Source organism: Colius striatus, chromosome W (assembly GCF_028858725.1).
Source record: "Colius striatus isolate bColStr4 chromosome W, bColStr4.1.hap1, whole genome shotgun sequence".
In the NCBI taxonomy this organism is placed as follows: Eukaryota; Metazoa; Chordata; class Aves; order Coliiformes; family Coliidae; genus Colius; species Colius striatus.
This window is the reverse complement of record NC_084789.1, coordinates 40362712-40389224: the sequence shown is the minus strand read 5'-3', so window position 1 is coordinate 40389224 and position 26513 is coordinate 40362712. Positions and strand designations below refer to the sequence as shown.

The 26513-nt window shown below is 42.3% G+C and overlaps 1 protein-coding gene across 2 annotated transcripts; it reads right to left on the bottom strand.

The window, feature by feature from the left end:
- Nucleotides 1-404: 404 nt before the first annotated feature.
- On the bottom strand, nt 405-25044 carry LOC133628523 (SWI/SNF-related matrix-associated actin-dependent regulator of chromatin subfamily E member 1-like). Of its 2 annotated transcripts, none has more exons than XM_062016803.1 (11): nt 24721-25044; nt 23778-23828; nt 23224-23267; nt 15008-15112; nt 12702-12782; nt 11432-11563; nt 9695-9866; nt 3784-3956; nt 2429-2530; nt 1686-1896; nt 405-928 (listed from the first exon to the last, which is right to left on the bottom strand). In XM_062016803.1, exons 2-11 carry the CDS (start codon nt 23782-23784, stop codon nt 717-719), a joined length of 1239 nt encoding a protein of 412 aa, XP_061872787.1. In that variant the 5' UTR covers nt 23785-23828; nt 24721-25044; the 3' UTR covers nt 405-716. The 2 variants fall into 2 exon arrangements, with proteins under 2 accessions (XP_061872787.1, XP_061872789.1); XM_062016805.1 differs by having other exon boundaries at nt 24858-25044.
- Nucleotides 25045-26513: the final 1469 nt, after the last annotated feature.

The window sequence follows — 26513 nt, the reverse complement described above, 5'->3', positions numbered from 1 at the left end:
AGGTCAAAGATTACACCAACCCCCTCCCAAGACGAAGACTCTCAGCCTTGTTCTGGAGCAGCACACACACCAGCTGAAAGCTGGGCTGCTGAGGGAGTGGTTGGTTTTGTTAGCTGAATGGAACACCCTGTTATACCCAGTGCCTTTTGTGCCTTTGCTTAACACCAATATCAACTTTAGGGTGCCTCAGTTACTTTCCAGCCTCTCTCCCAAGCCAGTGCTATTAACCTAATTTCTCGGCCTCCTGGCACAAAGGCTGTGCTGCACAAGCTGCGCATGTGTGGCCGAGCAGGTTCCTCGGGAAGGGCAGGTCAGGGGGTCCCCAGCAGAGTGGGGCTGCACCTCTGCACAGCCACAAATGAACAAAGACCTTTCAGAAAGACTACATTTTCACTATGGCCATGAACTAAATGAAAGAGAGAAGTCTCTAATATGAACCCCAACACTATCTTTGAGGGGAGAACCCCCAAGGAATAGGCAGTACCTCTCTACATTGTAACAGCTGTTTAGACACATGAGATTTCCTTTTCTGTTTGTTTTGAAATAGCTTTTGCCTCTAAAGGCCCCCTGAAGCTGCTGCGCTGACCATAGGTTACTAAACCCCGTTAGCCTCTGGAGACAAGAGATGCAGGCAGGGAAGATAGAAAAGCCACGCAGTAGAGTTTGAAATCAAAACAGTACTTCATTCAAAAGAGACACACAAAATGAGTCAATATTTATTCTTTCTTCTCAGCATCCTCAGTGATGGGCTCTGCAGGAGGCTCTTCAACTGTCGCACTGTTGCTCTCTGAGCCAGTGTTGCTATCACTGGTTCCGTCCTCCACGGTGCTATCAACCCCTTCTTGGCCACTCTCCTTATCATCTGGGGTAGATGTTCCTTCTTCACCATTCTGCTGGTTTTCTGTGCTCTCTTCTGGGCGAGGCTCTTCTGTAAATAAGATATTTCTCAGTGTCATTTACATGTCAATTCATTTATTTGTGCCATTAGAATTTAAGAAGAAACAGAACCCATGATTATTCCTGTCAGTTAGAACGTGCAGTAACAGGCACAGCTCTGAAAGACCTCTCTGTGCTCAGGAGGTACATGGACCTGACACACAGCCTGACCTCAGAAGTCTGGCCATGTGAAAGCAAAGTACCTTGTTAAACCAGAACTAGGATTCAAACTCCTTGGTTCCTTTTCTCTTACATCATTATAGCAGTGACTCACTGAGATACTTTAAATACAGTCCTGTTTTCTAATGTCATTGTACAGAATACAAAAAAAGCTGGCAAATCACCTTGTAAAGGCAGGATGGAAAGAAAAAAAGAGATGTTTTGTCTTGCCTGCTAGATGCTGACACTGGGACAAGAGCACTCAGTTGCTCCTGGCTAATCAATGTCTAAAAGGTGAGTTAGGTTTAGAAAGCATGTTTTCCCCCTTGGATACGTTACACAGAAAACATTTTGTAGAGCTGTGTGGGATCTTACCCCCTCCCCTTTTAAAAAGGAGCAATTTAATAAAAAGAACGCAAACACTTCTGCTCACCAAGCTGAAGTTCACTATTTGGAATGTGGCTCTTCTGAAGCCTTCTTTCCTATTAACAGCAAGTCTACAGGGCACTCCTGGCTAAGCCAGCCCTCTACAGAGATACTTTAATACTGATCCTTCAGGGATCCTGAAGCTGGTCTTCAAATGCAGTTACCTGTCTCCATTGGAGCACTCTCCTCTTCTTTCTTCTCCTCTATCTTGTTAGCTGCCTGTTCTTCCTCAGCTGCTGCATTATTTTCACTGCACTCAGCTTGCTCAGCAGCTTCTTTTTCCCTTTCCTCCTGCCTCTTGCGAGCCTGTTCCTCAGCTTGAGCAATTTCAGCTGCAATTTTTTCCATATCCACTTCCACCTTCAAACTGCATAACTAGCAGTTTAAAAAAAAAAAAGAAAGGAAAGCTGCTTTTATTACCTCAGACTGGAAAACAAAACATCAGTAAAACACAATGATGAGTTCAGTATTTCTACATGAAGCATAATGATTTTGATTTGATAAGTTTGTATTAAAAACATCATTGACCAGGGAGGGAGATACAAGTGTACTGAAAACAACAAAAAAGGGGATAAATAAACAACTGAAATCTTGTTATTTGGATGCTGCCAAGGACAGAGCAGCACATTCTCCATAGTGGCTTCAGTCTACCTTCCTTCAGCTGCTCTCTAGTGAACTCAGCCTGTCAAGCCTGAAGGCACTTCTAAACTGTACAGGCTGAATGTCACCACTTAAAGTGCATGAAATGCTGCAAATACTGTGTGCTGCCACCCTACACCAAGACACTGCCGTCATCGCTGGTGTAATGACACATAACACAGAGCTGGGCCGAAGCATGTAGAGCACTTGTATAAACAGGTAACTGGCAGATTCCTCAGAGTTAAGTGAAGAAAAGTGAGAGTTGTACCCTTTTAAGCTCATTGTTAAAGGATTCTGTGCTTTCCAAAAACTTCCTCTTCTTTTCCTGGTGACGCTCTTCAATCTGCAGCAGCTCAGCTTCTAGTTTACGCTGGGAATGAAACAAGTGGTAAGAACTTTATTGTGCAGTCAGCTGAAGAACTGGACATTTAAAGCTACATACAAAAACATGTAGAGCAATATTTTAAAATATACCCATATAATATACATCATCCTTATGCCTTCCTTGATCCAATAGCTAAGAGGTTCATATTGAAAATGATGAGCACTAACTGGGTCTGTGCAGTAAGTCAGGACTGGATAGATGTATTATAAATGAAAAGCCATATATACTTGATGTGAATCTTCCAGCATAAAATCTTTCATATTACACACCCCACAGGTACATATCCACACATACCACATCAATTACATTCTCTAAGGCAGAAAAATCAAAGGAAAGGAGAGATACGGCCCCCTCCACACTCCAAATCTTCTTTTGTTAATTAAAAAAAAGGCACCAAATCTCTCTATAATTCTGGGCTGCTTTCTTTGCCTACATGTACACTGACAGGGTTCTTTTGTCAACATGGATGTTTGCAAAATATAGGCATATGCCCAAAGGTAGGTGAAATGTGCAAGTGTGACCTCACTAGATGTTGTATGACTTTGCATGCATTTAACTTTCAATAAGAAAATGTTACAAGGAGGATTTACTGTAATTAAGAATAGTTACAAACAAGATTATGAGTCATAAGCTCCCCAAAAGCCACAACTCTACCAGTACCTACTGAACAGAAGACTTACACTACCTACAGAAGGGTGATGTGTAATATGAAGAGCTATGGAGTTAATAGTTCACAGAATCACAGAATGGTAGAGGTTGGAAGAGAACTCTAGAGATCATCCAGTCCAATCCCCCTGCTAAAGCAGGTTCCCCTAGATCATGTCACACAGGAACACCTCCAGAGATGAAGATTTCAGACTCTCCCTGAGCAGCCTGTACCAGGGCTCCCTCACCCTTAGAGGAAAGAAATTTTTCCTTATGTTTAAGTGGAACTGTTTGTGTTCCAGCTTATGTTCATTACCCCTTGTTCTGTCACTGGTGACAACAGAAAAAAGTGGTGCCTCATCCTCCTGACATCCACATTTTAAATAGTTTAACGTGATTCTCAATAACAAAACAGCAGAGAAGGTGAAGTCTCATGTCTTGCAACTCCCCAGAAGCCCCAGAGATTAGCTCTTCAAGAGTACAGAACATTGACACCCAACAAGAATAGTCATGTAGATGATCAAATGATCTGAGACTTGGAGTCCAGCCTGACACCATTACATTTTAGCTGCTTTCATATAATTGATCTTTACCTGATGAACCATTAAGGACTGAACCTGGCGTTTCAGAACTTGCATTCGAGCTGTTGTGACAACAGAGCGGACATCAGGTACCACACTCTCGCTCAGGATCTCGCTGATGAGCCGGTGGTTTCTCTGGAAACGGGCCGTGGCTGTGTGCTTCATGGAAAAGCCATCATCGTAATCTGAAACAAGATGTTTCAGTGCAACTGCTTGAATGCCACAAAAGAAGTGTCAAGTCCAATGCCACTGTACCCACATCACTTGATGGACTGCATTTGTTAGCATGACAGTGACTGGTGTTAGGGGGTTTATTTTGGTCAGTGGTCATCAGAAAAAGGCACTATGAGGATGGAGCACCATTATTGCCTTGAAATAGCTGTAAGAGCTATGATTTCACATGGATTTCCCACATTGGATTGACCTACTTATTCACTGTGTTACTTTCCACATTTCCAGAGATACTATTAATACATTAAATTAAAAAACATTTCTGATTAATCTTGTTCCAGAACAAAATCCAGTGCAAAACTGCAACAGGAGAGTGACTCCTCTATAAATAAGCTTTGTAGTACAGATCAAAGACTTAGTTTTTGGAAAAACTGAGGAATGAAAGCATGAAGCAGTGATACATGTTTACACATCACTGAAAAATCACAGTAATCTATTAAGAGTATTCAATTATTTATTCTTTTTATTAAATGCAGTTCTCTAAAGAACAGTTACTAGGAAAAAAAAACTTCAGGAGCAAAACTACAGAAGCATATCGGTCAAGTGCTGGTCTCCTTATATGCTTCTTGCAGAGACAAGAAATTAAAGGAAGCCTAACAGGAACTAAACTGTCTCGTTTGATGTGCAACTACAAAGACCCAAGAATATTTCAGGTCAATAATATTTATTTTTTAGTATTGGTGAGCAAACAAACTCAAAATAAACTCCTGTAAGTATAATTCATATTTAGTTGAGTTTTAAAATCAGTTAAGCAACAAGTATGAATTATGTTCCAGAGGGATGTGTAAAAGTCCAGAAGTTGAATTCATTATACATAAAGATTTCCTAATGGAGACTACTCTCCAACAAGTCATAGAAATAATAGAATCACAGAATGGTAGGGGTTGGAACAGATCTTTAGAGATCATCTAGTCCAACCCCCCTGCAGAAGCAATAGGAAATCTTATTTTATATATATATAATATATTATATATTATATGGAGATCTTATTAACATTTACAAATATCTAAAAGGTAGGTGTCAGGAATTAGGGACATCCCTTTTTCTATAGCAGCTAGCAACAGGACAAGGGGTAATGGGATGAAGCTGGAACACAAAAAGTTCCACTTAAATATAAGAAAAAACTATTTCACTGTGAGGGTGACGGAGCAGTGGAACAGGCTGCCCAGAGGGGTTGTGGAGTCTCCTTCCTTGGAGGTCTTCAAGACCCACCTGGACATGTTCCTATGCGACCCAATGTAGGTGATCCTGCTTCTGAGGGGGGTTGGACTAGATGATCTCTGGAGGTCCCTTCCAACCCCTACCATTCTATGATTCTATGAAATGCTATGCCATTTACTGCTATGGTGTTAACTGCTCCGATTAAGGAGTGTGTTTGGAGTACTGATGTGTTGGCAGGACACATGGTTGAGACTTTAAATGGTCACTTTTTTTTTCTTTTTTCTTGGGGCTTCCCAGGCAGCATTTGCCATTTGATCTCTAACTGTCCTGCATGGATTCCCAAAGTGGGATCCAGTTGTGTTGTCCGTGCCTACCAAGGCGGTAACTGTAAATCAATATTGTATTCCAGGGACAGAGGAAGAAATTTCCCAAACCATTCAGGTACCTCAAGAATCAGGAATTGTTAGGGAAACTGTCACTGCTTTTAACCACTCTATTTGGCCTGTCCAAAAACCAGATGGCACATGGAGAATGACTGTAGGTATATACAGAATTGAATACACAGTAACTCTTAGAGAAAAAAAATCAGCAGAAATGTAAAGCCTTGGAACATGGTGATAGATGTTGATAATCCTGTCTTTTCTATAATTGTTTCAGAAAGCCAAGATCGGTTTGCCTTTACATGACAGCAAAAGCAATATATGTCCCAGATATTGCCTCAGGGATACAAACACAGTCCCTCCATTTGCCACAAAATGATAGCAGCTGATGTAGCACTATGGTCTGGTACTGTCACTGTTTACCATTATATTGATGATCTATTGATTATGTCAGATTCAATATAAGAAATTGAAATGGCTGCTGAATCAGTGACAGCCTGTTTACAAGACCAAGGCTGGATAATTAATCCAAAGAAAATACAATTAATCCAAAGAAAATACGGAGCTGTAATATTGCTGTACAAATTTGGGGATTATTTTGGCATGGACAAATTAGAGAAATACCAAATAAGGTACAGCAAACAGTCCAGAGATTTCCTGTACAAACTGCAGTGAAACAGTTACAGACCTTTTTGGGGATGTTTAGGGTATTGTAGAACTTTTATGCCTATACTCACTGCCTTGGAGATATCCCTGTATCTCCTGAGGAGAAGGCATTCCCTTATGACAAGTTCACAGAAGAGCACAAAGATGCCTGGTTTACTGATGAAAGCACAGCATACACAGAAACTATAGGGGAAATGGAATCATTTATATCTGCAGATTGCACGATGGGACTGCGACCTATTAGTCTGTATGTGAAGATTCACAGAGTAAGCCCTGAGAATGCCATATGGTTCTGTACCTCAACTTCTCTTATTTTACATCCTTTGTTGATATCAGATTCTCGAGTTCTTGTATTTCAGATATCTTGGACAAACACTTGCGTCTGATCTAGAAGAGGCAGTATTGGAACAGTATTGCAGATATCGTGAACCCAACATCAAATTGAAGTACAATCTGAAAAAGTGAAGTCACAGATCTCCAATGTGTGGACAATTACCCCACATCAAATCATAGAATGGTAGGGATTGGACCTTTAGAGATCATCTAGTCCAATCCCCATGTTGAAGCAGGTCCACCTAGATTAGGTTGCATAGGAACGTGTCCAGGTGGGTTTTGAAGACCTCCACGGAAGGACCCTCCACACTGGGCAGTCTGTGCCACTGCTCCGTCACCCTCAAAGTGAAACAGTTTTTTCTTATGTTTAAGTGGAACTTTTTATGTTCCAGCTTTATCCCATTACCTCTTGTCCTGTTCCTAGATACAACAGAAAAAAGGGATGTCCCAATCTCCTGACACTCACCATTTAGATATTAGTAAATTTTAATAAGATCCCCCCTCAGTCTCCTCCAGACTAAACAGCCCCAGTTCCCGCAGCCTTTCCTCATAAGGAAGATAGGTCCCCTGATAATCTTGGTGGCTCTATGCTGGACTCTCTCCAGATGTTCTCTGTTACTCTTGAGCTGGGGAGTCCAAAACTGGACACAGTACTCCAGATGAGGCCTCACCAGGGCAGAGTAGAGTGGGAGAAGAACCTCCCTCCATCTGCTGGCCACACTCTTCTTCATGCATCCCAAGATGCCATTGGCCTTCTTGGCTATGAGTGCACATTGCTGGGTCATGGTTAGTTTACTGTCAATCAGGACTCAGATCAGGGAACTTGCTGAGGGTACACTCTGTTCCCTCATCCAGGTCATTGATGAAGATGTTGAACAAGACTGGGCCCTGTGGAACTCCACTAGTCACAGGCCTCCAACTCGATTCTGTGCCATTGATCACCACCCTCTGGGCCCTGTCATTCAGTCAGCTCTCGATCCACCTCACTTTCCACTCATCCAAGCCACACTGCCTGAGCTTTCTGATGAGGATGTTATGGGAGACAGTGTCAAAAATCTTGCTGAAGTCAGGGGAGATGACATCTGCTGCTCTCCCCTCATCTAGCCAGCTGGTTATGCACTCATAGAAGGCTATCAGGTTGGCTAAACAGGATTTCCCCTTGGTGAAGCCATGTTGACTCCCCCCGACAATCATCTTTTCCTTCATATGTTCAGTGATAACATTCAGGATGAGTTGTTCCATCACCTTTCCAGGGATGGAGGTGAGGGGGACTGACCTGTAGTTTCCTGGGTTGTCCTTCCTGCCCTTTTTGAAGATTGGAGTGACATTGGCCTTTCTCCAGTCCTCAGGCACCTCGTCTGTCCTCCATGATTGTTCAAAAATGCTGGAGAGAGGCTTAGCAATCACATCAGCCAGCTCCCTCAGCACTCTTGGATGCATCCCTTCAGGACCCATTGACTCATAAGCCTTAAGCTTGGCCAACAAGTCTTTAACCTCTTCCTCTTCTACCCTGGGCAAGTCCTTTGTTGTCCAGGCCATCCTATTCTTGCTGGACTGGGCTTCCCGAGGGCCGGTCTTGGCTGTAAAGACTGAAGCAAAGAAGACATTCAGTAGTTCAGCCTTCTCTGCATCCTCGGTCACCAAGGCACAGTCTGTGTTTAGTAGCAGGCCCACATTCCCTCTAATCTTCCTTTTGCTGCTGATGTACCTGAAAAAACCCTTTACTTTGCTGGCCAGGTTTAATTTAAAAGGGCTTTAGTCTTCCTAGTTGCACTCCTACATGCTCCGGCAATGTTCCTATACTCTTCCCAAGAGGTCAGGCCCTGTTTCCACCTCTCATAGATGGCTGTTTTCTCCCCAAGTTCATCCATGGAGGCCTCCTGCCTCCTTTTCCTGCTTTCCTACATGTGGGGACACACTGGTCCTGGCTTGGAGGAAGTGACACTTGAAGATCATCCAGCTCTCTTGGGCACTTCTACCATCTAGGATCTTATCCTATGAGATCCCTCCAAGCAGGTCTTTGAAGAGGTCAAATCTTAAGGAGAATCCTAACCTATCAAGCCATAAAATATTACCAAAGAAGGTAACTCTAATCCAAGATTCCATCTCCTTTATTTTAAAGTGATAACACTTCTCATTGAGGGATCTGATAAAAAAATGGTGGGAAGGCTAACAGAGCTGCTTAAGACAAAGAAGTAGGAAGCAAATTTGTCTCCAAGTTGTGCCACTGTCCTCTTTATTAGATTTATTTGATGCTAAAAGTTCTTGATCCCAGTGACATGCAGGATGGGACAGAAGCAATATTTCTGTCACAGAAAATAACTTGCTGTTTTGTCTCAGATATGAACAGATGCAACTCGGGGCCTAGTGCAGCTGGTCCTGGCTGAGTTCATTGGGCCCAGGTAGCAGAGAGCAGAATTTGATGTCCCAAAATCCCAACTAAATATAATTACATAAATTCTGCAGTTACCTCACACTGGGAAAAGTGCTATTTGTCATGAGCTTTTTCTCAAGGGTATGCTTTTACAAGGGGAAAAAAAAAAAAAAAGGTGTAACTGTACATTTTTCACCCTCAGGTTTCAACAAGTATTTAGTTATGAATTTAAAAGTAGACATGAGGTGACTGAGTTGGAGTTTTCCCACTGGGTGAAGTGTGCTTCCTTGAAGTCAAATAAACTTTCTGAAATGTCTCATCAACTTGTTAACTTATTTTCTAAACATTTTCAAATGACAGTTGTTGAATGCCTTCAAAGTTCAGGTGTTCGTCACTGTACCAGAGCTCTGTCTGTCAGAATTATGAGCTTCTGGTAACGAAATGCAAAATTCCATTCAAGTTGGATTAAATCAGGCCTCTGAGCCTTTTATAATGCATATATTAAAGCTATTACAGAGTTTTAATCAGACTTATTTGTTTTGAATGTAAGCACTACTTCACACATAATTAAGAAGAGTTGGAAGAACTTTTTGCCACTAGCTTGCCCACCTGAGTTTTTGCAACTGTTCGCAGTATGAAATAAAACGTGAGAATTAAAATCAGTATTAAAGGTACCCAAAGAGAAAGGAAGTCACATTAAGCCTTGCAAAAGTTGTACACTAGTCGTTGTCCTGTAATTAAACTGTCTCATTGGACATGCATACAAATGCATGCTTACCATCTGGGTCTTCTGCTGGCTGTATGCTCATGTAAGGTTCACCCTTCTCCATGCGTGACTGCCTCTGTCGGCTCTCTTCTTCCAGAGCAGCCTCAGCACGACTTTTTGCATTGATGTAGGCAAGGTATGCAGGAGAGTTATGGTAGGTCTTCATGGACTCATTGTACTCTATCTGAAACGTGACCAATATTGTTTGATTGCACCATTGGATGATTTCAGACTTGTCATAACTGCAGTCTGCATAACCCAAATCGTGGTCACAGACAAAGCTATTCTGGATCCTCTGGCTGATGTACAAGTGACCATATTCTCTCGACCTTTCTTTTTACAAATTAGAACTTCTTCTATAGTCCTTCATGTTTTAAAAACACTAGCTGGGCTTTTAGGCATATTTCAGTTTTAATACCTGAGAAGTCTTAACGATAACTTTGGTTTTTGAGATTTAAGAATCAAATGCCTCAGACAAGGCATTTGTGATCAGATGAACTCTGCTAAGATTTTAAAAAAATGAGTTAAAATATTCTCAGTAATTCTCTGGAGTTCTAACTTTTTTCTTTTCTTTCCTTATTTCAATATGTCATGAATCAGTTTTCAAAATAACAAGATTTTTCCATTCTTTGATCCATCTCTGCACTGGAATGATACAGAATGTTACAGCTAGACTACTGTCTCCTCCTGGTAGCAGGACTGCATCACTATTTTCACCTTCTTTGACATATTTTTCCCTTTCAAATGTTTCTTTAATATCACTTTTCAAATTTGCCAAGTCTAAATTTGTACAGTGATTTTCCAATGAAAATATTTCCAATATTTCCAATAAAAAATTATATATAATCTACAATATCATTAAAAGTATCTAACATCTTGTTTTGTTTATGATTATGACTGGAATCCTTCTACCTTGGCAGTGTAAAAATCTAAATTAGATGGCCCCTACCTCAAGGAGCTTACAATCTAAACATCATTGCCAAGTTAAAAAATAGAATTTCTTTTTTTTTTTTTTCCAACTAAGAGCATCCAGCTTTGAAATACTTTTCAATTGGCTTGGAATAAAATCAGCTTAGATTTGACCAGGTTACACACAGCCTCAGATGCCTACCAGGTTTAAGCACAACACGGCAGCTGGACCATTTTCCCTTTGTACTTTAGGATCACAGTAGCAGTCTTGTAGAGGTCCTCAGCACTTACCAACTTAAGACATGAGGCAGTTGTCAACTTTATGTCATTAAGAGCAATAAAAACAAAGCAAAATCACAAGAAAATCCGGAGTGTTAGCATTTTTCTATGAAGAAACAAAACACTATGCCACAGTGAGGAGTTACACCAGATTACACCATGAAAACTAAACCCTATGTGACTGTAAGTCTTTTATGAACATGTTCATGACAACAGAAGTAGTTGCAGAGCACCAGTTTTGAAAGAAGATTTTGGTGTTGAGACAGTCTTTCCAATACTGATGTTGTACAATTAAATCCATTCATTAAACAGTTAAAATCAACACTCAATTATAAATACTTCATTTTGAATTAGGTCTAAAAATTGACCAGTCACAGTTGATGTACAGTTACTTAAAAAACCAAAAATCTATAAGACATGTCAGGACATACTTCCACTTAAGTTACATAGAGGGGTCTCATGAACGTCTCATACACCACTGCATGGGTAAGATGAAGTTTTCTTCTCAGATCAGTTCCTAGAAGAATCAGCTGTAAGAAACATCCCATTTCTTCCATTTACCTTTTCAGCTTCATATTCATTCAAATACTCTTGCTTCTCTTCATCAGTGAGATCTCGCCACATTCCTCCAATAATCTTGCCAATTTCCCATAACTTCAAATCAGGATTGGATGCCTTCACTTGGTCCCAGACCTTAACAGAAACAGGTGGAGCTTTACTAATGATATCTAAATACTTCCAAATTAAACATTTTATATTGTCATTGCAATGTTCTTTCTGGAATCACCATGAAAAACAGGATTAAGTTAGGAATGAGTCTGGCTAAACTATCTCAATTATTCTCTGGGGCAGGAAGTCAGCAGGAAGCCATTTACTGAAACAGGCAATTGCTGAAATGGCTTTGTTTTCATGAGAATATTGCATTTAAACCTCTTAATTCTCTTCTTAAATGCACATCGCTGCATCCCTGGGGAAAAAAAAAAAGCTACTGAGTAAACACATCCAGCAGTAGATTATGATAAAGAGCACTGAGCTTTTCAGATCAGAATGTAATACTACAAAATATTTTTCAGTCTTGCTGATCAATCTGAGTTCCAACAAATTCTAACTCCATGAAAAAAAGTTTTTAACTTTATAGGGGAAAAAAAACAACAAATCAAAAAGGAGAGCTGCCAGTGTTATTACTTGCTGTGCCACTTGACTTTTTGTTGTTGTTGTTGTTGATTTTTTTTTTGCCTAAGACAGACATGCTGGTAAAGATCCTTTACCAGAAGTAGAAGAAATTCCTTCTGGCTCACCCACTTCAGACATGCCCTCCCCATGCCCAATCAGATTTCAGACTCTTGTGAAAAGTCTCTCTCCTACTTTCTGTCAAACAGTTCACAGAATAGCAAAGCAAACATTGCCACAGGCTAGGTTGGTGAAGGAGAACATGCAAAGTCCACTCACTGCTACTCTTCAGTCCAGCTACAGCGCTGTATCAAGTCCAGTATACCACAAAGAATACTTCATTTATAAAAAAAAAGTTCTGTCAGTAAGTCACAGGAACTTCAGAATGTGGCAGGGTGGAGCCTTGTGAGCAGAGACAGTGGTAGTAATTATCATTTTAGACAAAACTTTTCCCCCCAGAAATTGGCAACTGTATGAACAGACTACTGCTGCCTTTATTCTGAAGGGCAATGCATCTGTACTTTACAATTTCCTTAAAATAATGTGCAGGCTGTTAGAAATAAAAAAGTTTAGAAGCTGGAAACTAAGATCAAAGCAATTAATTCTTAGCACATACTAACACTAACTTTTTATTACTACTTGTTTAGCACTGTATACCCACCTTCCGGCTGTACCTCATGTAGGGCATCAGGGGCTTGTCTGGGGGTTTGGGGGGCTTTGGAATGGTAATACCAGATGAAGCCTATAAGACAATCGGATAAATCCATTTGTTAATGTGATCACTGAACAGTTTCTATACACACTCATTCTGGAAAACACTCGTGCAGTTAACACAAATCATATACACCCACACAGAGAAGCAAGCAACATCATAAAAAAAAAATCAGGTACTAAATACAGTTGGTCCTCACAGTAATATTTTTCCAATTTAAATTTGTCCTTTTCTCTGCAAGTTTACTGAGATAAATCTTCAAAAGGGCTCCATATTCTTAAAACTGAAATACACAGCTTAGAAATTCACATGGAAACATCAATCCCAGCAGGTTGTTTTTCTCACTTCTGATGAGCAATTTATTTTACCTGTTATGACAAATTTAATGTGGCTATTATACAGATGAAAAAAGATAAAGGAGAAAGTTTAAGATCATAGAGACATTTTCATTTCATTATTTGTCTGCAAAATGTGTCAGTGGTAATTTGGAGGCAATTAAACCATTAATTGTAAAAAAAGAAAACAATCCTATGCAACTGATCTGTAAATGTGTGCATTATTTGTAGCCAAACTATACTTAATTCTCCAAATTAACCTTAATATCCTTCTGTGCTCTAATCTTCCTTTAAGTTTGGACACTGTCAAGCACATTGCTCACACTACACAAGAGGACATGGAGCACTAAACTCTTGCTGATGGAAAGCTGCTGCATCCCCTCTAGTCCCCTCAAGCTACAACATCCCTGACAGGGTTTTCTCCTAAAATAGTGAAGCACCATTTACAGACCCTATCTTACACAAGCACTTACACAAGTGAGAGTGTTTTTGTAAAAATATAAAGCAGTTTCAGGGCTAAGGCCTTAGATAGTAAATACTTGTATTTGGGCAAGAAGGTTCATGTTTAGTATTCAGCTTTCAAATTTTTCCTCTTGCTATTATGTTTTGCTGAATTTATAGAGCTCTATGAAACAATGCATACAGAATTGTGTATAAATAATGTACATGAGGTATATGCATTTCCAAAATGTATACAGCTATACACATACACATGGGTTTGAAAAACATTAATGGAAATTGTTTAATGCTTTTAAATTAACTGGAATTTAAAGACACCATACATATATTAATTTATGCATGGCAGAGAAGGCTGCATATACTTATGACATACAGAAACAATGAAAGTTCTCAGACAGAACCTAACTTATTCTTGTATAAGGAAAAAAGTCTATGTTCAGACAGTATGTTCTGTTAAGATCCAGCTTGTAGGGAAGGTCTTTTCTATAAATGTTTTAACAAACCAGATGAACTTCATAGATGAAGTTTGAAAGGTTTATATGAGAGGCATAAGAGTACACTTTATTAAAAGCACCATATATTTGTTGCTTGAAAAATTTCTCTATCACATTCCAAACTAACCAGATGTTTTGAGGTAGAAAGTTTTACAAGAAAAACCTTGAAGTTATAAGAATTACAGAAACTTTAAAATCAAGGATTTTCTCTATTTCTTATGTTAGTTATGAAAGTGTGACACTTCCATAGTCTATTTTCATTTCCTAACTGCATTCAGTGCTCAGGACTTTATTTATATTTGAAAGAAGCTGTCACCCTTCTCATTACTTGACTCCATCTCGCTTTGTTTACTCCACAAAAAAATCAATCTAACATCCATTTTCCACACACTGACAGAGTATATAAGACCTGAAAGGATTCTATTTTATTCTCATCACACTTTTGTTGAAAAAAAAAAAAAATCTGAACTTGGGACTTTGTAGTTATTACCAGACTAAGAATGGAAAAAACACATAAAGGCTTGCATCTCTTGCATGACTCAACAGTATGATGCAGCTGCTATCTACTATCTCATTTGCAAAACTTTCTTCCTTATTTTTGTGCCAATAAACCTCCATAAAATGAGCAATTCCCTCCTTCCAAAAATTTGTACCCACACCATAGAACTTTTCCCTAAGGATGTGGTGGTCTCTGAAGACCACAAAGTCTGTCTTTTTGGAGTTCTGCATCATACACCATTACCACATTTTTTTTTTCTCTGCTGAGAAGCCCATTTTCTTGCAAAAGGTTTCAGAGTGAAAGGGAAGAGGGATAGAGGTGGGGAATAAGAATGAGAAGTGGGGTTTGGTTTTTTTTTTGTTTTTATACAGGAGTGGCAGCAGCCAAGACTCAGAAGAATCTAACTCTAAAGCCATTTCTGGTCGATTCCTGTTGTTTGCTGGATGATGTAATAGTTGATTCTCCTACCGTGACCCGGCTGTTGGTACCTGGGTTCCCTCCCAGCCTGTAGTTGTTGTAGGCCAGATGGCTGTATGGATTGTATCCCACAAACCCTGGTGTGCTGGGCATTTGCTGATGGAAACAAATGAGACAAAAACATGACTGAGAAATGAGTTCAAATGAGGAAAACACAGAAATGAAAATGAACTGCAATATGTCATGCAAAAGCAACCAGAATTTAAGCAAGTCAATGAGGTGTAGCAGTCGGTATCATTTCAACACACAAAACTAACTCCAGTATGGAGTTAGTTACGATGGAAACAGGAGTTTTAAGCAAATATGTAACTACAAATTTCTGTCTGAAGTTGGTGAATTTATTTCTATAAAGTGTAGCTCATTTAAACAAGTATACTATATATCCATCTCATGGCTAATAAAGTTTTCCAACATAAGCCAACTAAGGGACTTGGGGGGTGGAGAAGCAAAATAGAACAAGCTGTCCCCTCTAGCTGGGAAACAGGGCAGGACAGAGAATGCAATGATAAGTACCCTTCATCTGAACACTGTGCTGAGATGCAGAAGGCTGACCACCCTGAGAAGAAGCCAAACAGGGAAGGATCCTCCTGCATCCATCCAGGGAAACCTGTGTGTTTGAGTAAGCCCCTGCGTTGATTCTACACCAATGCATGCAGCCTGGGGAATAAGCAGGAGGAATTGGAGATGTGGGTGCGGATGCGGGGCTACGACCTCATTGTGGTCACAGAAACATGGTGGGACAGCTGCCATGACTGGAGCACCACCATGGAGGGCTATGTATTGTTCAGGAAAGACAGACTGACAAGGTGTGGAGGTGGAGTTGCTCTCTAAGTGAAGGAGCAATTAATGTGTACTGAACTGTGCCTGGGTGGGGATGAGGAATCGATAGAGTGCTTATGGGCAAAAATGGGCAAGGCAGGTGATATTGTTGTAGGAGTTTGCTATAGGCCACCTGATCAGGAGGAGGATGTGGATGAGGCCTTCTACGAACAGCTGAGAGCTGCCTCACAATCACAATCCCTGGTCCTCATGGGGGACTTCAACCACCCTGATATTTGCTGGGATAGCCACACAGCCAAGCACACGCAGTCCAGGAGGTTCGCACAGATTGTTGATGACAATTTCCTATCACAGGTGATCGAGGAATCAACAAGGAGGGGTGTGCTGCTGGACCTAGTACTGACGAATAAGGAGGGCCTGGTTGGAGATGTGAAGGTTGGAGGCAACTTTGGCTGCAGTGACCACGAGATGGTAGAGTTCAAGATCCTGTATGGAAGAGACAGGACACAAAGCAGGACCGTGACCCTGGATTTCAGGCGAGTCGACATTGGCCTCTTCAAAGATCTGCTTGGATGGATCTCATGGGATATGATTCTAGAAGACAGAAGTGCCCATGAGAGCTGGTCAATCTTCAAGCACCACTTCCTCCAAGCCCACGATCAGTGTGTCCCAATGCGCAAGAAAGGAGGAAAAGGAGGTAGGAGGCCTCCATGGATGAGCAAGGATCTGCTGGGACAACTCAGGCTGAAAGCAGCCATCTATGAGAGGTGGAAACAGGGACTGGCTTCTTGGGAAGAATATAGGAACATTGCCAGGGCATGCAGGGGTGCAACTAGGAAGGCTAGATCCCTTCTAGAATTAAATTTAGTCGGGGAAGTTAAGGACAGTAATAAGGCATTTTTCAAGTGAATCAGCAGCAGAAGGATGTCGAGGGGGGATGTGGGCCTGCTGCTAAACACAGAGGGTGCCCTGGTGTCTGAGAAAGCAGAGAATGCCGAAGTACTGAATGCCTTATTTGCTTCAGTCTTTACAGCCAAGGCCGACCCTCGGGAAGCCCAGTTCAGCAAGGATAACAGGATGGCCAGGACAGCAGAGGACTTGCCCTGGGTAGAAGAGGAAGAGGTTAAAGACTTGTTGGCCAAGCTTAAGGCTCATAAGTCAATGGGTCCTGACGAGAGGCATCCAAGAGTGCTGAGGGAGCTGGCTGATGTGATTGCTAAGCCTCTCTCCAGCATTTTTGAACAATCATGGAGGACAGACGAGGTGCCTGAGGACTGGAGAAAGGCCAATATCACTCCAGTCTTCAAAAAGGGCAGGAAGAACAACCCAGGAAACTACAGGCTGGTCAGCCTCACCTTCATCCCTGGAAAGGTGATGGAACAACTCATCCTGAATGTTATCACTGAACATATGAAGGAAAAGATGGTTATCAGGGGTATCAACATGGATTCACCAAGGGGAAATCCTGTTTGACCAACCCGATATGAGAAAACCAGCTGGCTAGATGAGGGGAGAGCAGTGGATGTCATCTACCTTGACTTCAGCAAGGCTTTTGACACTGTCTCCCACAACATCCTCATCAGACAGCTCAAGCAGAGTGGCTTGGATGAGTGGAAAGTGCGGTGGATCGAGAGCTGGCTGAATGAGAGAACCCAGAGGGTGGTGATCAATGGCACAGAATCGAGTTGGAGGCCTGTGGCCAGTGGAGTTCCACGGGGATTGGTTTTGGGGCCAGTCTTGTTCAACATCTTCATCAACCACCTGGATGAGGGGACAGAGCGTACCCTCAGCAAGTTCGCTGATGACACCAAACTGGGAGGACTGGTTGATTCCCCAAAAAGCTGTGCCGCCATTCAGCAGGATCTCGACTGGCTTGAGAGTTGGGCAGGGAAGAACCTCATGAGGTTCAACAAGGACAAGTGCATAGTCCTGCATCTGGGAAGGAACAACCCCATGCACCAGTACAGGCTGGGGGTTGAACTGCTGGAGAGCAGCTCTGCAGAGAGACTTGGGAGTCCTGATTGATAATAAGCTAAACATGAGCCAGTAATGTGTCCTCGTGGCCAAGAAGGCCAATGGCATCCTGGGATGCATCAAGAGTGTGGCCAGCAGGTCAAGGGAGGTTCTCTCTACTCTGCCCTGGTGAGGCCTCATCTGGAGTCCTGTGTCCAGTTCTGGGCTCCTCAGCTGAAGAGGGACAGAGAACTTCTGGAGAGAGTCCAGCGCAGGGCCACCAAGATGATTGGGGGTATGGAACGTCTTTCATATGAGGAAAGGCTGTGGGAACTGGGGCTGTTCAGTCTGTAGAAGAGGAGATTGAGGGGAGATCTTATTAACATTTATAAATATCTATATGGTGGGTGTCAGGAGGTTGGGACATCCCTTTTTTCTATAGTAGCTAGTAACAGGACAAGGGGTAATAGGATGAAGCTGGAACACAAAAAGTTCCACTTAAATATAAGAAAAAAATATTTCACTGTGAGGGTGATGGAGCAGTGGAACAGGCTGCCCAGAGGGGTTGTGGAGTCTCCTTCCTTGGAGGTCTTCAGGACCCGCCTGGACATGTTCCTATGCAACCTGATCTAGGTGACCCTGCTTCTGCAGGGGGGTTGGACTAAATGATCTCTGGAGGTCCCTTCCAACCCTACCATTCTATGATATGTCACCAAGTAATTCAGATAGACTCTTATATTAAGCTTACAAAGCAACACAGCATACAGTAATGGGGCAGAAATCCCCAGTATGAACACATTTACTATATAAATGAAAATCCCTGCCTGCTTTTCTTCCCATCATTCTGCCTTTCCAACAAACATTATACTATCAGTAAACAGGTAAAAGAAAATCTCTCAAAGCACCATCTGTGCACGACTACCAGTATGTGAAGGCATCCCTGGTGGTTTGCAAAATTTAGATATTTTGGTGAACTGGGATCAGAAAGCTGGAAGATGACTATTCATAGATACCCTCCTATTATGACATAGGCTGCAGACTGGCAGAGCTAAGAAACCACTGCAGTAAGACCTACAGGTTAAAAAATTAACAGATCACTGAATCCAAAACAATTTAAGGAGTTAATCAATACATCTTCATTCTTGATAGTAGATAGATTTCTTTCTACCTCAGTAACGTAGAGAAAAACCTAATTTCTTCTTACTCATCATCTACATATAGTCAAGTATCAGAAGGTTCACTGTATTTCCCTCCTCACATACACGTTTCTCCTGCCTTTTTCCATGATCTCCCACTTCCCAATCAAATTTTCTTGTAAAAGAAAAAAAAAAAAAAGGGTTCACTATTTAATAGCAATTGTGATTAAGTCCTGAATGTGGTGGTCCAATAATTCTATTAGGATTCATGACTCCTGTCATGTTTCTAGACATTTAAGGGTTATTCATGCAGTCATAGAATAATAGAATGGTAGGGGTTGGAAGGGACCTTTAGAGATCTTCTAGTCCAACCCCCCTGCAGAAGCAGATTCATCTAGATCAGATCGCATAGGAATGCGTCCAGGCGGGTTTTAGACCTCCAAGGAAGGAGACTCTACAACCCCTCTGGGCAGCCTGTTCCACTGCTCCATCACCCTCACAGTGAAATAGTTTTTTCTTATGTTTAAATGGAATTTTTTGTGTTCCAGTTTCATCCCATTACCCCTTGTCCTGTTCTAGCTACAATAGAAAAAAGGGAAGCCCCAACCTCCTGTCACTCACCATTTAGATATCTGTAAATGTTAATAAGATCTCCCCTCAGTCTCCAGACTAAATAGCCCCAGTTCCCACAGCCTTTCCTCATATAAAAGATGTTCCAGTCCCCTGATCATCTTGGTGGCCCTGCGCTGGACTCTCCAGAAGTTCTCTGTCCTTCTTGAGCTGAGGAGGACAGAACTGGACACAGGACTCCAGATGAGGTCTCACCAGGGCAGAGTAGAGAGGGAGAAGAACCTCCCTTGACCTGCTGGCCACACTCTTCTTGATGCATCCCAGGATGCCATTGGCCTTCTTGGCCATGAGGGTACATTGCTGGCTCATGTTTACTTTATTATCAATCAGGACTCTCAGGTCTCTCTCTGCAGAGCTGCTCTCCAGCAGTTCAACCCCCAGCCTGGACTGGTGCACGGGGTTGTTCCTTCCCAGATGCAGGACTCTGCACTTGTCCTTGTTGAACCTCATGAGGTTTCTCTCCGCCCAACTCTCAAGCCAGTCAAGATCCCCCTGAATGGCAGCACAGCTTTTTGGGGAATCAGCCAGATCTCCCAGTTAGGTGTCATCAGGGAACTTGCTGAGGGTACCCTCAGTCCCCTCATCTAGGGACTAGGAGATAAACTATATTGTTAAGTTTTCAAGTACATGTAGACACACTGTGGTTAGTTTATTTCTAAAGGTACAGAGTAAATTTATCCTTTAACAGTCAGCCTACAAACATATATTTTATTGCCAAACTTTTAAAGCTCCGTCACAACAGTTGACATTTACTCAATCTGTATGCCTGTAATCATGACTTACACATTCATTTTTTCATAAGACACCATTTTACTCCAGTTTTCTGTATTACCATAACCACAGAATACGTTTTGAATATGTTGAACTACATCTCTTCAATAAAATCAGATGACACTTGTAATCTCCGTCTGCTTAAGTCTTATTTCTGCAAGACAGGATTTAAATGTTACAAGGGAACTACCTTGCATTACATGGAGAGTTTTTACTTCAGCTGTAATATTGCACTTGTGAGAACTACTGGTATTTTGTTGACTGAAGTAACTGGAACTGGCTGTGGAAGAACAAGCAAGGTTATATGTCTACTGTTATGACTTAACAGAGCACAAACTATCACCTCAAGGACTGCATAAACTATGAATAAACCAGAAAATGCTTGAAGGACCACTAACACACATCACTAGTTGCAGTTTTGAAACGTTTCATGTACTCTTCCAAAGACTTCTAACTTGACTAAACAATGTACCACATCAATATTCACCATTTGACACCATCTGTGTCCATGCTGCATCCCAAAGGAATCATAGATATATATGCACAGGTCTCAATGCAGGAATCCAGTAAGAGCGAATCATAGAATCATGCTGTCATGTTTTTTCTGATACTGGCACAGAGATATTTAAGTGGTGTGTAAAATGAAAACTCTGAACAAATTATGCAAATAAAGTTTTATTTATATAAGTTTATAAGAACATAACTTATACAATGTATAATTTTTCAAGCCTCTTTTTAAATGTAAAGTATGGCACAATAAACTTGAAGGATCACATTTCATCTAAAGCCCATCCTGCAGTTCTCATCCCAGATGCCGAGGTCAGGGGCACTCTACTGAATAATAGCTCTCAAATTCTCTTTGGAAAAAAAAACAAAAACAAACCAACAAAAAAACAAAATCAAGAAACTTCACTGTAGCATCTTTGGTTGTTCTTCTGTACAAAGTATTTGTATTTTCTCCTGTGAACACATTACTCCTAAAATGCAAGCTATTTGGACATGAACACTACAGAAGAGGTGCATTTGCTTTCAAAAGCTTTCCTGACCACAGCATACTGGTATTTCAGTACCTTTTCACACATACATGAATTCCACTGGACACAATTCAAAGCTACCATCAGTGTTTTCCTCAGTGTCATTTCATACTGCTGTACTAGAAAATAAAATATTTCTTGTTTGACTCCAAAACACTAGTGATTTCAAAAAATTTGTATAAGGATGGCATTGTGAGTGCTTCATTATTCTGACTCAATATAACAGAATTTTGCATACTCCTACAGTACACTGAAAATCAGGCAGGTATAAATGAAACATGAAGAAAAATGCATGTTTACCCATGATTTGGGCACAAGTGGGAAGTTTTAGTATCAAATATATCAGTTTGTTCTTAAATATTTGTCATGATTTGACATGACAGCCTTTTCTGGTAAGGGGGAAGGGGCTGTAAAGATGGTTCCTGTAAAAAGTTGCTCACAGCTCTCCACAGCTCAGAGACAGACCTACTTCTGGGGCTGAGCCAATTAGACGCCTCCACAATCACTTTTTAAGAAGCCAGAAGAGGAGGTTTCTTCCTGCATCTTCTGCCCCTTTTCTTCTTCTGGCTGGTGGTGGTGCAAGGAGTAGAAACAGTGAGAGAAACAACCATGCGGACTCCAAGGTCAGTATGGAAAGAGGAGGAGGTGTGCTGGAGCAGAGAATCCCCTGCATTCTATGGAGAGAACTGGTGAAGCTGATTTATTTTAATTTCTTTAAAGACCCTGAGCCAGGGACAGTGATTATGGCCGGAGGAGGCCATGTCCTGTGGGGGGGGGGACCCAACCACTTCACTGCAGACCCCGAGACATAGTTTTAAAGAAGAAAATCACTACCTATGGCCAGAGCAGGCCATGTCCCTAGGAAGGGACCTAATATCCACAGCTGTAACTGTGGGGAGAGACCCACAACAAAGCAGCTCATTAAACTTATGCCCAGAAGAGGCCTTGTCCCGAGAGAGGGACCCTGTATCTGCAGAAACTGCAACCATGGCAAAGAATCCACACCAGAGATATTCACCAAGGACTGTGTCCCGTGTGAGGGACCCTGTATCTGCAGAAGCCGCAGCTGTTGGGAACAACCCACACCAGAGAAGTTCGTTAAGGACTGTGTCCTGGGGGAGGAACCCTGTGTTGGAGCAGGGGAAGAATGCCAGGAGTTGTCCTCATCTGAGAAGAGAGAAGTGGCAGAGCCCATCTGTGAGAGGATGACCACATCCCCAATTCCCTGCCCCCCTGAGCTGTTGAGGAGGGAGGAGGTAGAGATATTGGGAGCAGTGAGGTGGGCCTGGGAAGAAAGGAGGGATGGGGGAGGGAGATCTTAAAGTGCTGGTTGTAATCTTCTCATCATCCTACTCCCTTTTTGCTTTTATTCCGTTCTGTTTCTTGGAGAATAAACTTTCCTACTTTCCTCTCTAAGTCGAGTACTGGAGTCTGTTTTGCCCAGAACCGTAATTGGCAGCGAGCCCTCCCTGCCCTTGTCTTAATCCACAACAATCTTGCTTATCTTTTTACTCCCATTTTGCTGGGGCCTCTGCCATCCTAACAAGGGTGGGGGTGAATGGGGGCACCGAACGAGAGACTGTCCTGGTGCTGCTGTGCTAGCTGGGCCAAACCACGACAATATTCCAGTATACTATGGCAACCTACTGTGAATCATTTCAGACCAACTGACTGCTTACAGAAAATTAAGCTGTAGGATCTAGCCTTAAAGGTCAAACAAGTTTATTCAGCTTCTCTTTTACAAACTACTTTAAAATCATGAGATTAATTTAAACATTGTGTATCATATTAATAACAAAATACAACCAGTTTGTGTTTCCAATACAGGAAGGTGATGCAACTGCAAAATTATTGCTCTGGTAAGTAATTAAAGGCTATATTAACAGCTCTATGTTATACTTACAGTTGCAGGAGCTGGGGTAGGAGGTAGGGCATAAGATGGCCTTTCTGTTAAGACATAAATGTAAACATTTTTTTCTTGTAAATTTGAACAATTTCTTTACAAGGGATGTGCTGTGACAAACAATTTTAGGCAATTTACAAAAATAAGACAGAAATCCTACTCTCAAAGACTTTGCATTTTGCCACTGCAAACCATAAAGCAAAGAACATAAGAGAAAGGAAAAAATATCTTAAGACCACATGATTGCTACATTGCTAGCCTTTTATTTAGGCATAAGAACATGAAATCCATTCATATTCACATCAATTAAAGAGAAGGTATGCAAATATGCAGTCAAACAGGATTTGGGAGATGAGGTGATATTTGCATTTCCTATGAAAAAAAAATTATGCCAGAAATGAGCCACAGCAAGATTTAAGGCCAAGAGTTTTGTCAGAAATGACTACATATAATTCCTTGTAATATAAAGAATAATAGGATTATCTCACAAACAGGATCCGCTGAACCAGATCTGTAATACATCAAATTAAAGGAAGAAAAATCTGAAAACTTACTTGACATTTTGATAGGCAAATTTTCAGCCACCTGACATTATATTTGGACTTCTGAAAGACAAAAGAATATCATGCTATCAAGTACTACGACTTTGCTTCCCCAAATATTCAAAACTTTATTATAGTTACAATCACTTACTGAAAAGTCTGCCAAGTTTGAAATGAAGGCAAAAGAGTTTCTAAAAACTAAGGTGTTACCTCTTTGAAAAATGAACATACTTTCCAAGGAATCTGGCTTTAAGTAGCTGTGAAGTTAACACTTGGGTTGTCTTCTTTGTATTACTGGTTTTAAGGATTCCCCCCCCCCCCCCCCCCCCAAGAAATAAAATGAATATACTCCATTATTTTACACCAACTTTCAGAAAACTGGTACTACTGGATAAGTGACCAAACTAAATCGTATCAAGGTACAAAAAAAATAATCCCTGAAGACAACAGCAGCAGCACCACAGGCCACGGGATGTTGAACATGCTTAACCTTTTAGCAATCAGCCCATCAGTGCGTATGGAAAATGCACTATAATAGGTAATACATTTTTCGGCCTTTCTCTTCAAATAATTCCACTGCAGTTGCAGTTTTAAATTCGCGATTAATATTGTACTTCGCTTCGGGGTCACTCGAACTCTTCAGCTAGGAGCTTGAATGGGGAGCGCGCCCAGAGGCGGGTGGGGGGCAGTGGAGGACGCTCTAGCATCGTTGGTCCCCAGCAGAGACACATACACACCGCCTCGCTCCCCGTGCGCGGCAGACCCTTGCCCAACCGAAGCCGCCTGTGATGGACACAGTCACCCTCCACCTCAACGGTCGCTAATGGAAAGGAGGCCAGGGCCAGGACCGGGGCCTACACCCGCACCCCCTCTCCAGCTAGGTAACTGAGCCACAGGGTCCGCTCTCCCCCCAGCTACCGGGCCAGTACAGGCAAACACTTCAACCTCAACTCACCCACTTCAGCGCCAGCCACGCTCCCTTTATTCCCTAGCACAGCAGGGAAGCAGCGAGGACAGAACCTGCACCCTCTGCTCCGCACTTTCGACACCACGCCGCCGCCGCCGTTTTTAAGGGGAAAGCAGTTTGCCTACCCTGATCGTCCTAGAACTCCTATCCGGCCGACTCTCCAAGGACAGCGGAAGTTGGGAAGGGTGATGGCTAAACTATAGGACGTAGAGGGTAAAGGCGACCTGGGCGCTACGCGCAGGGTGTGGCCCCACCATCACCGGGAAGGAGGGGCCGCCCCTCCTGGTGCGGGGATTGCCAGTGCTCCTGAGGCATCGTGTGGGACGCAATGCCTTTGAAGTCGGGAAAGTATCCGCCTTCACATTCCTGTCAGCACTTTTCACAAAGAGACAAACCCGCATCCTGCCCTGCTGGGGGGAGCCGTCGCCCCGCTGGGCAGCGGTTTGGCCGTGGGCAGTGTGCAGGCAGCGGACCGGCCGGGAGAAGCAGCAGCGCAGTCTCCCGGTGACGAATCTGCAGGCGAGAACAAGCAGGCGAGGGATGGCGTTGGCGCCTAGAGCCCGCGGCCATTTGGTGCCCCTGTGAGGGAGGGCGTGGCGGCGTCCTGCGACTTTGTTTCCTGGGCTGGTCGGGAGGCGTCTGGAAAAATGTTACAGGGTAGTATCCAGGCCTGAATAAATTCCATAAATGCAGGCGAGAAAGACAGGCGAACAGCCCTGGCAGTGCTGGGGAATCTTTTGTTTGTGTCAAGTGTGCAGCAGGGTGATGAAACAATGGTTTGGGAATGGCATCTCTTGTAAAAGAAGTTGAATGGGAGTGTAAGAAACAAACAAGTCTTCTTGTGAAAGATTCTGGTCAGACTCTGCAGTGAAGCAGTTTTATTATGTGTTCTTGTAAGAGCAGGTGTTGTAGGTAGTAGGTACACCTAATCGATAACAAATTTTGGCTTTTTATTCCCTATTCCTGTCTACTAGGTCCCTCCTTTGTTTCTCTGTTGTTTCTCTATTTTCTACACCTACTCCAAGGTGTAGAAAATGTTAATGTTTTTGCAGGATGGAACAAAGGGGATTAACACAAAGAATTTCTAACCATATCTGTTTCTTTGTAGTGCTGTCTGTCTGATGAGTTTTAAATTTTAATAAGAGGGGGTATGAGTGCTTAGATAAGACTGTGGGGGTATGGATGATAAGATATAAGAACCAGACATCCCCTGAGGGGATTGTAAGTGCCTCAGGAAGTTGTAAACCTTGGAGTACCTAATCAATGGGGAGACAAGGTAGGGACCTTGGGGATGGGATAGGGAATAAAAAGCCGAATGTTGTATCCATCAGGTGTGCCTGCTAGCTAGGACACTCGCTCTTGCAAGAACGCTAAATAAAACTGCTTCACTGCAGAGTCTGATCTGAGTCTTTTGTGAGAAAACTTGTTTGTTTCTTACGGATGGGGGCTTGTTGGGGATCCCAAGTTGTCTTCCCAGCTGAGCCTTTGTCGCTGCAGGACAGGAAGATGTGTCCTGTTGATTTCAATGCTCTCCTGGATCATCGACAGGGGTTCCAGAGGACACCAACTGGATCCTGAGACCAAGTTTGAAAGCAGACCCGGTGAACCACAGGGGGAGGGATAGAAATAGTAGCCACGATTGTATTGACCAGACAACTCTGTGCACAGACCAAGGTAAGAAAATGGACCTTGGTGGTCGGGGGATTCTGAGAGACTTTCTGTGTGTGTGCATGAGACGTACAACAGGTACGAAGTGAGTGCAGAGTCCGAATCCGCAGTTC